Raw genomic sequence first — 17,205 nt, forward strand, 5'->3', positions numbered from 1 at the left:
TCATCCCATTTTGCATTCTTGTAATGCCAAACTATACAAGGTTGGGAATAGCCACGAGATAAAGACTCCATTGTAGAAGAGACAATCACCAAGTTGTGATCTGAGGTGCCTAAAGGACCACTCACTTCAACCGTGTACTTAGAAGGGTTGTTTGTGAGAAAAAGATCAAGCGTGTTGTCTGTATGGTTAGGCTTGTCCGGTATTCTTGTAGATAAATGAACAATCTGTGCGAGGTCATTAGTAATTGCAAAAGTCTCGGCATCTCGACCAGTTGAGTTGGCGTGACTAGAAACTGGAAGCCAGCTGGAGTTGTGAAAATTAAAATCACCAAGGAAAATTACCTCACTGTTAGGAAAGTTGGACTGGAGAAAGTCAAGTTGCAAAGAGAGGAAGTCAAAGAGCTCCAAGTGATTAGTGGAGTTCGGGAAATGGTAGAGACAACAGATGAAGCCAGAGAAGATCAAAAAGAGGAGATTCCAAATTGCCAAGTCGCTTACTTGGAATATCGGAACGGACATATGCACAAGTACCACAGTTGAAGTGAAAGGAATCATACAGTGAATAATTTGGGCAACTGAGATGAGTAGCAGTTGAATCAACTGATAACTGAGATTCTGTCAGAAAAAGTACATGGGGTTTGGCAGACTGCAAGTGGAAATGGACATCGTTGAGATTAGAATTGAGACCATGTATATTTGTGAAATGAACTAGGAAGTGTTTGGGAGGTTTAAATCTTTTTGCAGATCAGCTTGCTCTATTAGTTTGACAATTCATGGTGTATTCAATGGTAAGAAAAAGTATTTGGGGGGGACATGCTGTATGAAATAATGAAATGTTTGGATATGACATACACATGGTAAGAATATACCTAGATCCTTGACATAACGTGGCCTCGACAATTCCCCCTGCATACACACTACTCGGACTCCCTCCAGTCACTATCTGGCAGAGTCGAGGTAGCAAGATTATACATTAGCTGATCCGGAGGCCTCCTAAAGAGTTTAGGAGTTAGTACACTGGACCGAACCAATAGGTTCGGTCCAGTGTACTAACTAGTGGCAGGCCTGCGAACACTGTTTTAGAGCTGTACCCTCGAAATGTAAGGAAGATTGGATCTCGCCATGATGTTCATCATAACCTCAAAAGTCATACTGCATGATGGAAGAGATGGAGAAGGGTTGACCGGAACTTAGCTCTGGAGACTAAACATGGGTTCCACCACTTCAAGCCTCCAATAAGCAAAGTGGTGGTGGTATTGCACTGGTTGATGAGCGTCATCTACCACCTAGTATTGCCTGGTAACACAGAGGGGCGGCATTCCTCTGTGTGGTGTGGATACCACACCTTGACCCCTGCTTACGTTGGTTCACACCTGGGTGGTCACCCACAGTATGCTTGTGGGTGACCACCCCGGAAGCTTACTGTACCAGCCATCTGCTTGCATCTTCACCATCGTGAAGGTGCAAGCAGAGGGTTTGGCTATCACAGACTGTCTGAACTTCACCGAAATTGGGTCCACTTGACTTGAATGTCACCCGAATATCAGTTCCATCAGTGTTTTAGACTCCCAGGTAGCAAGTACAACTAGTCTGTCACATCTGAGAGAATGTCTGTGACAACCTCAAGGACAATTGTGCTTCCTGGTTCTTCTGTTTTCTACCAGTTAAAATATACCTCCCTTGCTCATTTTATTGATTTCTTTCAGAAATCAATAAAATGAGCCTTCCTAGCTGTATGGAAAATTTTATGTCTGACTGAATTGCAACTCCAAGTCTTTTTCATTCTGAACCACTTTTAACTCCACTGCCCTTTGCTTGTAATTCATGGATTTCTGTTTCCTATATGTAAAAGCTTATGTTTAGAAGCATTAAATTTCGGTTGCCATTTTTCACACCATTTGTGCAACCAGTCTATGTCATTTTGAAGCAAAATGGCATGGTTCTGGTTGTTAACTATCCTTCCTGCCTTTAAATCATTAACAAACTGAAAACTTCCCTGCTGTTTCTCATCAGTATCATTAAGGAAGATAAGAAACGGAAGCTCCTCAACACTTTTCCCAATGGGACTCCACTTGCTGCTGATTCACCCTGAGGAATGTCCCCATTTATGACTATGCTATTTCTTCTGTCTTTTAGCCAGCCCTTGATCCTACAAAGGATTTTGCTATTAAACCCAATTTTGCTCCAGTTTATATAATAGTCTTTCATGGGGAATTGTATTGAAAGCACTACTGAAGTAAAGGTAAGTAATGTCAAAGTTTATTTTGAATGCATTTCTAGTCAGGATCCTTGGATTTGACTTGCTAATAGCACCTGGCTTGAGACTGACTAACCCAAGATACTGACGAGGAAATCCACAACTACTGATAGCTGCTCTCGATTCCCGCACACTCCGCTCAGTACAGCCTTGCGCTCTTGCTATAACATGGCTACCGGGGCCCACATATCAAAGTTGTTTCTTGCATTCAAGTGTTTTATGACTTTGTCATGATAATTAACTAGATTGGTGAGGCTGCACTTTCCCTTCATGAACTCATGCTCTGACCTATTAAGGATACTGTTGTTATCAAGATGGACCTGTATTGTATACTTAACCATGGTCTTATCCACCACTGAAATCAAACTCTGATGTAGTCACAAAGGAACTGGATGCAAAGAATAATTTTGATATCATATGGATCTTAGAAAGACTTTTAATACTGTTGCACATAGAAGACTGCTGCACAAATTGGAGCAGTGTGGCACTGGAGGCAATTGCTGCTATGGATAAAGGGATGGTTGAGTTTGAGAAGACAGAGTGGTAATCAATGGAGACTGCTCTTCATGGACTAATGTTATTAGTGGAGTCCCCCAGGGTTCAGTGTTGGGTCCATTGTTGTTTTCTGTATTCATTAATGATATTGATGATGGCATATCATGCTTAATGTCCAAGTTTGCAGATGATACGAAGGTCGGCAGGGTTGTTAATGACACTAATGACAGTACGCTGCTGCAACAGGATCTAGAAAAGTTGAGCAGATGGCTGAGAGGTGGCAAATGAAGTTTAGCATTGACAAATGCTAAACTTCATTTGCAAAGTACTGCATATGGGAAGAAGTAACCCCAGAGTAATGTATCAACTGTGTGGTACTACACTGACAGAGGTAGAGAGTGAAAAGGACCTGAAGGACCTGGGGGTAATTGTGCAAGCAGATATGAAGTTTTCTGAGCAGTGCAGACAGTCTGCAAGAGTAGTCCATGGTGTCTTGTCAATGATATACAGGAATTTTTCTAGCAGGGATAAGGAGGTGATTATCCCCTTGTATAAGGAAATGGTCAGGCCACACCTTGAGTACTGTATACAGGTCTGGAGGCCTCATTTTAAGAAGGATGTAGAATTGTTGGAACATGTACAGAGAAGGGCAACAAGATTAGTGAATGGAACAAAGGGTTGCTCTTACGAAGAAAGGCTTAAGTTTTGCAAATTACAGTGTCTGGAGACTAGGCACCTGCAAGGTGATCTGATTGATGTGTATAATGCCTTGAATGGTTTGAGCATGCTCAATGCTGATGGGATTCTTCCTCTTGCCTAGAATAATCGCCTGAGAGGGCATAAATTCAAATTGAGGAAAGACAGTTGTAGGATAGATGTGCAGAAGTTTGCCTTTAGCCAGCAGGTGGTTGATTGCTGGAACAAACTTCCATCTGCCATTGTAGAAGTTGATAGCTTAAACAGATTTAAGGCAGAACTAGACAAACATTTGGAGCAGGTGGATGAGTAAAATGAGAAGGGGGTGTTTGTGTGTTTTTTTTTTTTTGGCTGATGCTATATAAGCTTGCTTTCTTGCATCATATGCCCTTGCTAATGCTAACTCACTGGCCTATAGTTGCCTATGTCTTTTGCACCTTCTTTCTATATTGGGAAGACACCAATGTTTCTTTGGTCTAGGAATACCATCCAAGAGTCTAATGATAATCTCATTAACATCCCCAGTGGGATGTTGCACTCACATGCTGCTTTTCTTAATGTAGCAGGATGCATGCTGTCTACTCTTGGAGCTTTACCCTCACTCAGATTCTGTATTTTTCTCCATATAGTCTTCTTTGAGATTGCTATATCACTTAATTTGCAGCAGTCTGACTCCTTGTTACTCTTAACTTATGGATTGGATGATCTTTTAACTGTAAAGATTTTTTAAAAAGTACGTATTCAATTTGTCTGCCACTTCTACTGGACTTTCCTTGACTTTTTCAGTTTGATCAAGTAAGGGCCTGTCTGATTCACTTTCTGTTTTTTTTTCTTTTTTTTTTCTCTTTTTTCTTTCTTTTTTTCTCTCTCTTTTTTCTTTTTTTTCTCTTTTTTTCTCTCTCTTTTTTTTCTCTTTTTTTTTTCTCTCTTTTTTTTCTTTTCATACATGAATGAAAAAAAAAACTTTGCATCCATTTTTTAGCTTTTTTTTGCTAGTAATTTCTCATACTCAGCTTTCCTATCCTTACAAATCCTGTCTTACAAATCGGTGTTTTGCTACATGTATACTTATAATACTTATATAATTCAGTATCTTGCAATCTAACTATTCCATGCTTTTTTTCCCCTCATTTAGTTAATTAAACCCTTAACCTCACTGTTCATTCACTTTGGTATCTTTCATTTGTAACTGCAACAAGTGCATTTGTAGCCTATTGGAATAAATCCCTTGAATAACTCTGTTTCAATACACTGTTGGACTTTAAATAGAGGAAACCATGGAATAAATAAGGTATATCAGTCTTTGACATAAAGTGGCCATTTATTAGCTCAGATTTGAACTCTACTCATTACTGGTTATGACGTTATGTAAAGTTTGTCTACAGACTTGATTGAAAAGATGTTGCATGACTAAAAAAGGGTGACACAAATAGAGATTAAGTATCCTGAGATCATATTTTGTCTGCTGTTCATAATTTTGTTATTATTTGAATCAGAGCTATTACTGTTTCAGAAGAGAATAACATTTGGAGCAATATTTGTAGCTACAGTTTTAACCCTTTGTGGTCTAATGTCACGTCCAACACACCCATCAGCATTTATAGTTTCCAATTAAGGATTTTGTTTTCCCAAAATTTTGTGTGCTTATGCAATTATTGTACTACCATCTATTTACATTTCATATAAACATCTGAAAAGCTAAATCTATGTTTATTGATGTTTATATTCAGTTGTTAAGCACAGGTGGCACAGTTCCTTTTTTTTAGTCCTATTTCAGTCATTTGTCATGAATGTTGCTATTTCTGATTATGAAATTTGTTTTCCTACTGTACTAGCATCTATTTATACTTCATATAAAGAATCTGAAAAACTAAATCTATGTTAATATTCGGTTGTTAATGTGTGTGTGTGTGCGCGTGCCATTCACGAGGTACAAATGGCTCAACTGGTGAAACTGTTGGTGTTTCTAATTATGAATTTTTCTTGGTGTGCTGGCTCAATTACTGTAGTGCCATCTATTTATACTTCATATAAACAATCTGAAAGGCTAAATTGATGTTTATATTCAATAGTTAATGACAGGCAGTGTTTTTTTTTTTTTTTTTTTTTTTTTTTTTTGCCTCCTCAAGTCTGATGTGGAAACTGGCAGTGTTTCCAATCGTACAATTTGTTTTCCTGCTGTACTATCATCCATTTATACTTCATATATATGAACTGAAAAACTAAGTTCATATTTATTGATGTTTATATTCAATTGTTAATGGCAGGTGGCATTATTTTTTTTTCAGTGTAGAAGGCACAAAATAACTATATTCTCTGTTAGAGTGAAGTATTTAGTATGTTAGAGTGAAGTTACATGCCATAAAGATTTAGTAAAGGCCATTATGATGGTGAAATTGTTATTAGACTTTTCTGAAGAAACTGAGGGAAAAATTAGGAAACTTACAAATAAGATAATTTCTGACTGTTCTACATAGTGTGACTGGGTTTGTTTCACTGAATGAACTAAAGGAGTTTTTTGGACTTATCAACATGGGACTAAATGTATAAACTGATATAAAGAAATATTTGTCTGAAGAATGGGCAGACAGAATTAAATTTTTCAAGAATGTATTTAGCAGGAATAGATTCCTACAGATATTTGGATGTTGCATCTCTGCCCACTCACAAAAGGACAAACAACGAATTCAAAATAGTAGTAGTAGTAGTGGCATGTGATGCAAGAAAGCTTATGCAGCATCAGCCAAAAAAAAAAAAAAATTTACAAAACAATCCCCTCTAAATGTTTGTCCAGTTCCTCCTTAAATTTGTTTAACCTATTAACTTCCACAACGCCAGATGGAAGTTTGTTCCAGCAATTAACCACCCGCTGGCTAAAGGCAAATTTCTGCACATCTATTCTACATCTGTCATTCCTCAATTTGAATTTATGCCCCCTTAGGTTCGTAATCTTAACAAGTGGAAGAATCCCATCAGAATTCAGCATGCTCAACCCATTCAAGGCCTTATACACCTAAATCAGATCACCTTGCAGGTGCCTAGTTTACAGCTGCTGCAATTTGCAGAACTTAAGCCTCTCCTGGTAAGTAGGGGCTCTAAAGAAAAAAAAAAAAAAAAAAAAACATTGTAAATTACCTGGATGGAAGGTTTTGGGAATATTTTTCCAGAAATATTACATTAAAGCTTTTAAACTGTTTTGTCATGCTGTTTTATATATTAGCTTATAAACTTGAAAATTAATAATTTTTGTACTAGTCATTTTTTTTTGCTTGTTAGAGCTGGCTGCATGGGGAAGACAGCAAAAATAATGCCGGCCTGCAAAGGGTTAATAATGTATAATTGATTAGGGTGAATTTATACCCTTTTCAGAATCAGTACTAAAAATTCCATTATTGTTAATATACTATATACAAATCATTAATAATTGAGTACCCACGTTTATAGAAGATATTTCAGAAAGTGAAAATATAAGATATCTACAATGGCCAATGGGTAAACTGGTGAAAGTAACAGGTAGAAAATTTTTAAAATTACCATCAGTGATAACAATTCTCTTTATAGAAGCTTTAGTATTTTGCTAAGAAATTCATCAATTTTCATTAGAACTCAGAAAGCAAACTTTGAACCAGTAAAAAAAAAAACAAAAAAAACTGGTAAATTTATTATCCATTTGTTATTGGAATGTTTGATTGATGTGATCCAGTAAAGTACAGCACTAAAGTAGTGCTGTACTTTACTTTCCAAAGTTTTTTGATGCCAACACATTATGCATATGCCAAAAAGAATGCAATGGTATGCAACTTCCTTTGTTTTGGTTAAAACATATAGATGAGAGAGACAGAGAGAGAGAGAGACAGACAGAGAGAGACAGACAGAGAGAGAGAGAGAGAGAGAGAGAGAGAGAGAGAGAGAGAGAGATATTTACATTACTAAGCATAAGCTTAACCAAGGCCATCTGAAATTGACTGTCAGTTATTTACTTTTAAAGAAAATGTCTCCAGAGCTCACTCATCACTGAGTACAAAGTATGTGAAGAAAATTTTTAATTTATTTTTCAATAATTGTATTTTAATCAATTAGGTATATCAGTATATGCAATGGAAAGTCATATTGAAAACAATATTGATATTAAAAGCCAAAATTTGGTAACACCCTTTGGGATACAACATGACACCCCAAAGGTCACATCACCCACTTGGAAAGCTCTGCACCAAGGCATGGATGTATACACATAAAGTATATAACCTGCTTGTGGTTTTTTTTACTGGGCAGTATTGACTAACAATTAACACGATAACAAAAATTTGTGAAATTTGTTATGAATTGTCTGTTTCAGTATTCTCTGAGGGTAAAACCTGTTGTGTACTGTGCTAATAAATGTACTGCTCATTAAATACCACTGCTATCACAGTGAACCTGAGGCACCTCCGTAGCCAGGTGGGAAGGAGCAGCAGTGCGTAGCACATGCTTCTTGATTAAACCGGGGTTCGAGCCTGTCACCACCAAATACGGAAGTGCGGAAAGGTCAGGGAATGACCACCGCATATTCCCGGAGCAATATGGCCTTAGTTGCTAATGCTCCTAAAAACCAAATAACAAACAAAACAACAATGAACCTGCTGCCTATAAAAATATTTTACTCCATATCCAGTGAAACCACATTCACTGTTACCATACTTATCTTGATGAATAGATAACCCTTTAATTCTTAAAATATTATGTAAATATTAGATTTGCAACTCAGGTAGAAAATATGAGAAAATCAAGGTGTGGCTTAAATTTTATAATTAAATTGAATTAACTTTTTTTTTATCTTTGTAAGTGTTGGTTGTTCACTTAAGGATGGTGCAGTATATAGTTTCCTGGGATTATTTCTAGCAGCTGTTTTTGCCTTATCTTTGCAGGATCTGATCTTTCTGTGCTTCCCTTGGCGAATACTAGTTCTTTTTGTAAATCTTGTAAATTTTGGTTTTTATTTATCTTAATTTGTTATATCATAGTGTAGTTAGCACATCTCAAGTATAAAATTTAGCAGTTATCATCATACCTAGTATAAAAGTGTTTAATTTAGACATAAAAATAAATTTATTTAATGATTTTTCTTTTGTATTACCATTAAGCTTTTGTACTAATAAAGCTGACCCCATAATTGTTTTATAAGCAAAGTGAAAATATTAACTTGTTCATTATTTTATTAGACACTCTTTTATTTACTGTATAATTGCTTCAGATTCTTATTAAGTTTCATCTTAGTACTTTTTTTTATCTTGTTTTTTTTTTATAGCCTTGAATTTGAAGTGAATATGTCTGAAATCAGTAATTATAGTTTAGATTTGACTGTTAATACAAAAAGTGGGTCCCTTATGTTTCCTCGGGGGCAGGTACTGGGCAAGACAATTATTGACCTGACACAGTTGGACATAAGTAAAGCTATAACAGAATGGTATGTATTTTGAATAAGAATAAGAATAATTCTTTATTTTTAAAATAGTCAGAAATTTTACATGCACAGGTGTGTGTGTGTGTGTGTGTGTGTGTGTGTGTGTGTGTGTGTGTGTGTGTGTGTGTGTGTGTGTGTGTGTGTGTGTGTGTGTGTGTGTGTGTGTGTGTGTGTTGAATAGATAATTTTTCTTTTCTCTAATACCTGTAAATAGATATTTATAGATACAGATGCATTAAGTACAGAGATACATAAGGCACATACTGTACTGGCCAGAATGTTAGAAATCACCCAATCTCTTGCTCGAGCAAGAGATTGGGTAATTTGTGCACTAAAGACAACCTATACACACATTGCAACGTAGATTTCAGCCTAGAAAGGTGCCCAACAGTAATATGATAATAAATGCTACTTTCCATCCTGTAAAGAATACAGAGTAGCATTTATTATTACATTATTTAAACTGTTACATTGAAACAAAACCCTGGACTTTTATTATTTTATGTCAAGACAGATGTCACACCATTCCTTTTAAAATAAAATTGCTAGTCCTGATATAGTTAAAACTAAATTTATGATTTTTTTTTTTTTTTCCATTATGATTATTTTGTCTTAAGGATATCACTTGCAGTCATTTTAATTGACCTTTATTTCTGCCTACAAATCAACCCTGCACACTTTTCAACTTGGAGCCTAAGAAGTAGTATTTATATTTCTCAGGTTCTCACTGACTGACTCAAGGTACCCAAAAACTTGTATACACTCCATTTAGGAAAGAATCATATTTACAGGGTGTCGATAGATTGTATGTTAAACAATTTCTCTCTCTCTCTCTCCCCCATTTTTTTTTTGCAGGTGTAACTTCTCAAGTTAACAAATTAGTCACCAGATGTGCAAGTTTGTGTTGTATAAAATATGTGGAATACACAACACAAAACATTAAATATCAAAAGTATAAGTTATACTGCATATTATATTTGATAATAGAGAGCTATTAAGTGCTTGATAATTTCTATATTCTGTTTTATTGTGAAATCAACAGGGATTACCTTTATTTTTGATATAGGATTGCTTCTATTTCAACCAACTCTCCTAGTCCAACGCTTTAAAATTTAATTGTAATGATGGTATAAAAATTATTTAACATCTTCCCCACTGTCAGAACAACAGTGAAGAATCAAACCCCACAGTCTCAATATTGAGTGCTCAACTCAGTCGAGGCGCCTCCGTAGCCAGGTGGGAAGGAGCAGCAGTGCGTAGCACACGCTTCTTGATTACACCAGGGTTCGAGCCAGTCACCACCAAATACGGAGGATGCGGAAAGGTCAGGGACTGACCACCGCATATTCCCGGAGCAATATGGCCTTAGTTGCTAATGCTCATAAAAAAACAAAAACATCAACTCAGTCGTGGTTTTCATCCACCATACCTCTGCCAGTAAGGAAAATATTATGTCTATCAACATTAAATTTAAAAATTTAGATAGTCTAAAAAGCTTTGCTGCATATGGAGCATTTTTTTTCTCTTCTTTCCTTAAGTTGGACTAAAACTGTGAAACTACATGTTCACAGGAATAAGGGCAACACAAAAATCAACCAGAAGCATTTGTCTTATGTAGTAATTTTTGTTCTTCATGCATGCGCATAAATGACCAATCGTCCGATAATAAGAATGGTCTATAGATATTAATTGAATTATTACATAACTTCATCTCTAGGGTGTCTGCAATAAGTAATTTATAGTAGTTATGTTGAATGTTTATAATTTTTATTTCCTTAAAGCCAGATGAATGTTGTTCATTTATTGCATGATATGAAAGTTCTAAAGCATTTGCTCGACCCGCCCGAACTGAAGCTTCATGTTGTTTTGCTCGAAACTGTGCCATCCCCATGGTAGATCCTACATAAACTGCATCACAGTTTTTACACGCAATGCTGTGTACGAGGTGATGTTGTAATTGGAATGTAGTGTTTAATGGTCGATTTATAAAAAACGTGTATAATTTGTTCATGGGTTTGGCTATAATTTTCATGTCGGTACTGTTGCATATTTGATTGTTTATTGTACCAATGTGCGACATATGGGATGGTAATGAAATGTTTTTTTGTCCAATTCCGATTTTCATACAGTATGTGTTGCGAAGTTGTTATTGTTTATTTTTTCCCATGCTAATGCTTTAACTTTATTTATAGAGGCTAAAGGATAACCTCTATTTATGAATCTTCTATTTAATTCATTTATCTCTGTTGTTAATGAAATCTGACTGGAGGAATATTTAAAAGCATTAAGAAATTGATTCAACGTGACAGATTTTTTTTATACGAATTGGGGTGATAACTATGGAAATGTAAAAGCATTCCCTTATTAGTTGGTTTTCTATATATACTAAAATTTAGTTTATGATCTAATCTGTGTATAGTAAAATTAATGGAATGTGTTTCTGCTTCAATTTCCAGTGTAAATTTTAATCTCAAATGAATATTATTAAAAACCTGTAGAACATTGTTTATGGTAAAATGATCTGTAATAATCAGGATGTCATCCAGATATCTTCCATAATATGTGATCTGTGGTATAAATGGATCAAGCTGAATCTTCTCTAATTTATCTAAGTATAGCTCAGCAATGAGTCCACTGATGTTTAGACCCATTGGCAGGCCAAAAATCTTCTATATATTTTTTCTTGGAAGAGAATGTAATTGGCATTTACTAATAATTTCGTTAGTTCAAAGATTCTATCTTTAGAAAGTATGGTATTAATCATTTTTATGTTATCATCGTTTAAGAGGGCCCAAACTATGTCTAAAGCATACGGGACATTTACATTGGTATATAGTGAAGCCACATCGAACGAATATAACTTCATGTCCTTCTTAATATGAAGAGCTTTAAGGGTCATGAATAATGCATCCTAGTTTTTAATATTATATGTTAAATGTTCTCATTGTTTTAGAATTGGGTATATAAACATGGCTAATGAAGAAAAAGCCGAATTCTTATGTGACACAGTCGGACATATTGGGTATCCTGCTTTGTGTAATTTTACTTGGCCAAATAAGGTAGGGATATTGTAAGTGCGGGCTTTAATTTGTTTAAGCTTGGCCATAGTAATGTGACCATCTTTCCTGAAAATAGTGAGCGTTTTATTATATTTATTAACTAGACTGTTAAACACAGAAGGTTTAACCTCCTCGTACGTCGTCGTATCTGAAATGGTGTATAATTTATTTATATAATCTCTTTTATCAAGAATAACTACTGTGTCCCCCTTTTGAATAATGATATCGCAATTTGGTCTAAGTGTATGTAACGCATTTTGTTATCCAAAATAGCAAAACAGTTGTTGTTTTGCTATTTTTTAATAACATCAAAGAAAACGCTGAAATAGCCCTATGTGTGCTAGAAAAACACTATCTTAAAGAATGTTTCAAAGATTGGGAAGACCAACATGAGTGAGTGAGTGTGCGCACATGCGTGCGTGCATGTGCGTGCAGATGGAAAGTGATTAGGTTATTAAGCTCAAACTTTTATTCTCGGAACTTTTTGAATATATTGTAACTTGTGTGAGATATATATAATCTTTATTGTATACAAAATATACAATTTACCCTTCACAGTAGCAATGCCAGGGGCTTTACAATGGAGTGAGATATTTATCTGATAGATCAATTCTTAACTATGATGGCTCTTAATGGAGGGAGGGTGACTAATAAAAGATTTTGTGTACAGAATTTTAATTACCCCCCCATATATATATTTATATATATATATATGTATGTGGAGGTTTAAATCTTGGATTTCTATTTGTTGATTTTAATGAAATATGGGATGGCTTTTACAAATCTCTCTAAAAGCCAAATATAAAGTTTCATTAAAATCCACCTCTGAGAATAGTTTTTCATATATAGTTGATTCCGGTTATTTGGGACACATCGGGACTACTATATTTTGGCCCGATTAAGCGGCTGGCCCAATTATCCGAAGTTTCATGTAAAAAAAGTTAAAAATACAATGGACCCCCGCTTTACAATTGGTTCACTGTACAATCAAATCACATTACGATGGAGTCACCATAGTAAAGTACCGTTCACTGTACGATATGTAGTAAGCACCGGTCAGAATTTAATTTTAATTCTATTAAACAGCGATTCTAATTAGCGAAATTAGGAGGAATATTATCCACAGGCTATTAAAGTAAAGATATATTAAGCACAAATTTACCCTTTATTACCTTACCAATTAAAAAATTAAATGATATGTGAAAATCAGAAGAATATACGTGATAATCGGAATAATTAATACGTACTGTAATATGTACATACTAACTAGTTGACATTTCTGTTCACTGACATTTGTGGGTCGGGGTTAACATTTAAAACAGTAAAAGATAAGCAATCAATAACAAAGAACACCGCATACACACAAATTGCAAGTAACACGATACGCGCATGTGAGAATGGAGTAACAAGTTATGAAGCTTTAAAAATAAGAATGAAGAGAAGATTCTGAAAATTAATTTTTTTATATGATTGAAGATTTCATGGAAGTGTAAATGCATTTCACCATAATAACCCACAGAAATCCAGCTGTCAGTATTATCGCAAATTCAATAAGATCAAGTTTACTATCCGTTAGGGCAGTGGTTTTTAACCGGGGTGCCGCAACAACATTCCAGGGGTGCCACTTAATTTGGGTTTAAGTTACTTAAACTTATTATTTTTTTAAAATTTATATGTTTATTTCATTATAAAACGGTGTACAGTATGGTAGGGGTGCCGCAAAATAAAATAAAATAAAACTTAGAGGTGCCATTATTAAAAAAAGGTTGAAAACCACTGCGTTAGGGGCTCACATCTGGTGAGTATGGGCTTGGCACACCCAGAGTCCTGAGCTGGATATCTTGGTGATTCCCTTCTACTTTTGACTCTCTCTCTCTCTCTCTCCCTCTCTCTCTCTCTCTCTCTCTCTCTCTCTCTCTCTCTCTCTCTCTCTCTCTCTCTCTCTCTCTCTCTCTCTCTCTCTCTCTCTCTCTAATAGTAATTGTACTAACAGAAAAGCCCAATAAACAGGTGACTGCTAATTGTTTTATGGTTGTGACCTCCAGAAATCCGACCAAACCATGTGATACGGTCGGAGACAATCGTAGGGTAATCTCCATTGCTGCGGTCTCCTGCCCCGATTAAACGGCATGTTGTCCCAATTAAACAAAGTAAACTCTGGCTATTTTCTCGATTGGGTTCTGTTTTTTAATATTTGCCCCAAATAAACAGTTGCCCTGATTAACCAGTGGCCCAAATAACCGGAATCCACTGTATATGGATAGAAATGGTAACGAAAATAGATGCTTTATGCATTTGTGGATTTGCCTAAAAAAGAAAGGTTTTCCCCTTCCTTTTCTTCTTGACATATTTCTAGCAGAGATGTGTTTAAAAGGGAATCAGATTGTGACCAAGTTTATTCTTTTGGAGTGCAATGTGTTTTCTGTATTCAGATTAATACATTAATTTTTGCCATATAGTTCTGAATGATAAATTTGTTATAGTTTAATTTTAAAAAGTTCACTTTCCTGAACTTTATTTAAATTACTTACTATCAAGCAATATTATTTTTGCATAAAATTTCTAAATTATTAATATACTCTGTTTTATATATTAATTTATTTTTGAAATTCTTTGTAGGTATGATCTTGATTCAATGGACTAACACAGCATCAAATTATTGCCCATTTTCATTTGTTAAGCCTGCTTTATACCTGGATCTCTGTTGTTGTTAATACCTTGTTGCATTTTTATGAAAGTTAGATTTTTTTTCCCTTTTATAGTAATCTGATACTTGTTATATTGTTTCTACTTGTATACACTGTTTTCTATTGATAGTTTGTATTAGTATTATAAAAGTATGTATTGCTATTAAGTAGTGCTGTTAAAATAGCATTGGGGGGGGGGGGAGACATACAAACTGGATCTAAATGGATATGTTCTCTAAGCGTGCATTAAATATTGAGTTTTGCAGAGTTGGGTGATCATGTGAACAGCAGCAACTTAGAAATAAAAGGATTTTCTTGCATAATTAGTTTAATACACTGATGTAATTGGTTAAGATAGATTTTTCTTGGGTTATGCTTCAAACTTGGATTGCATGTTTTTAATGTATTTTTAATATTTTTACAAAATTATTTTCTGAATCCATTAAAAAACACCGTCACTTGCCCATTTTCTTTAACAACACGGGCAGCACAATTAGTGCTTTTGGAGGATATGAAATTTAATAGAAGCTAATTTGATAATAGGAATGTTGGTACCTTTTCCTTAAAGGCACCAACATTCCTATAATCAAAATGTAGACTGTGTAATTCAGGCGGTTGGAAGAAACCAGTGAGATATTTATCTGATAAATCAATTCTTAACTATCATGGCAGAATTACTAAGTGAACCTCACTTAAATTTATTTTTTTAATTTGAAGTGAAATGTGGAAATAACCCACAACTTATAATAAATTTATTGTAGCTGCCCACTAAGAAAATTAAGTGATAATTACTATAAATTTAGGTTGACCTTTTTTTTTTTTTTATTCCTTTTATTAGTAGGGGTGGTTCTGCTTATAACTTAGCTGAAGTCTTCAGCTAAGTTATACTTTCAGTATGTTTGCACATTTCAATTATTTGACATCACAGAATTCAGTGATTTATTAATCTCCTTTTGCCAGCTCAAAGTAAAATTATTTTTAAAAATGCTATGAACTGTTAGCTGTGTCGTACTTTGTCCCCCCCCCCATTACTTATATTTGAATATCACAGTCTCACACATTTCTTTTCTTTTAGTAAAACTGGACTAATCCATTATTGAAAAACAATTAGCAATGTAAAAAAAAAAAAAAAAAAAAACTTGATAATGTATTCCAAAATTATTAGAGTGAATAATTGGGCATTTCTATGACATTGCAGTTAAGCTTTTGGTGTTATCTAACATAAATGTTAATTAAAAATGATGCTGTCTATAGAAATGTGTATGTTAACTGTGGGGCATGAAAATCTAGTTTTATGTAATTTTCTTCATTGTTTTTGTCTTTCAAAGTATGAAAGTGGAATTTCAAATTATAACATAGTTGGATAGAACTGGATTGTTTGAGTTATTAGCTAAGCAACTCAGGCAATGATATGTCAGTATATTACATCTGAAAATTCAATATCTTTGGATAGCTAAGGTTGGTTTGGGATTAAAGTTGCATAGAAAATTTCTTTTGTAGGAAGGAATCCTATAGGTCTCTGAGTTTTCCAACCTCAAGCGCCCCTGCTTCACTGATGCAATTCAGATCTTTCTAACGACAGCCACTATGAAGATGAAGCACCTGTGAGGTTATCTGATTGAGGTGTATAAGGCCTTGAATGGTTTAATGCTGATGGGATTTTTCCTCTTGCTCAGCTTCCGCACTTGAGGGGACATAAGTTCAAATTGACAAAAGACAGTTGTAGAATAGATGTGTGGAAATTTGCTTTTAGCCAACGGGTGGTTAATTGCTGGAACAAACTTCCATCTGTCGTTGTGGAAGTTGACAGCTTAAATAAATTCAAGGCTGAACTAGACAGACTTTTGGAGTGAATGGATGGGTGAAACAGGAAAAGGGTTTTTTTTTGTTTTTTTTTCTTTTGGCTGATGCTATATAAGCTTGCTTTTTTGCATCATATGCCTCTGCTAATGCTAAATATATATTTCAGTCATTACTGTAATAAAAGATAGTGTTTATGCAAAATGGACTAGTGTAGTATTTATGCTCTAACTTTATTTTTTTTTTTATTATTAATTTTAATTTTTGCTTGCATGCAGGTGGCAGTTAGCACTTCTTCAGCATCATTGGTTGCAGTTTAACTATTTCTTCAACGTTGTGTAAATGTTCTAATTTTGCATTATTTGATCACACTGTTCTGAAAATGTGTTTAACCTGCTGATGCTAGCAGCATCCATAGATGTATAAACAACTGTTTAAGAAGTGGTGCATTAACCTTTGCAGAGTTGTTCATTGGAAATAGTTTTTTTTTTTTCTCCTACACTTAAAAGTTATCTCCAGTTGATAACTTTTAAGTGTATGAGTAGATTTGTTAATTTAAGGACTACACTGATGTGTTCTTAGTATTTGGCTTCTCTTATGTGTAGGTTGGTTCTTGTGATTAAGTATCTCATTTATTGGTTGTATGATAGAATTTTTTTAAAAAAATTATTTATTATTGTAGTTTTGCTATAATTAATATGCTCTCTTGCTACCTTATGTTTTCCAAAATAAAGGCATATAATGAGCATGAATGTTAAGAGTTGGAATCTCT

General features: G+C 34.8%; 1 protein-coding gene across 1 annotated transcript in view; it reads left to right on the forward strand.

The window, feature by feature from the left end:
* The window catches only part of LOC150075208 (extended synaptotagmin-2-like), a 301,413-nt gene extending 286,741 nt beyond the window's left edge, over positions 1-14,672 (forward strand). Inside the window, exons 24-25 of the mRNA XM_090388399.1 lie at positions 8,732-8,890; positions 14,566-14,672. Of these exons, the coding sequence (XP_090244525.1) occupies positions 8,732-8,890; positions 14,566-14,590 (184 nt within the window). The 3' untranslated portion in view covers positions 14,591-14,672. The remainder of the gene's footprint in view (positions 1-8,731; positions 8,891-14,565) is intronic.
* The last annotated feature ends 2,533 nt before the right edge of the window (positions 14,673-17,205 follow it).

The sequence above is a fragment of the Mastigoproctus giganteus genome, chromosome 14, assembly GCF_048544385.1.
Source record: "Mastigoproctus giganteus isolate SK-2022 chromosome 14, ASM4854438v1, whole genome shotgun sequence".
In the NCBI taxonomy this organism is placed as follows: domain Eukaryota; kingdom Metazoa; phylum Arthropoda; class Arachnida; order Uropygi; family Thelyphonidae; genus Mastigoproctus; species Mastigoproctus giganteus.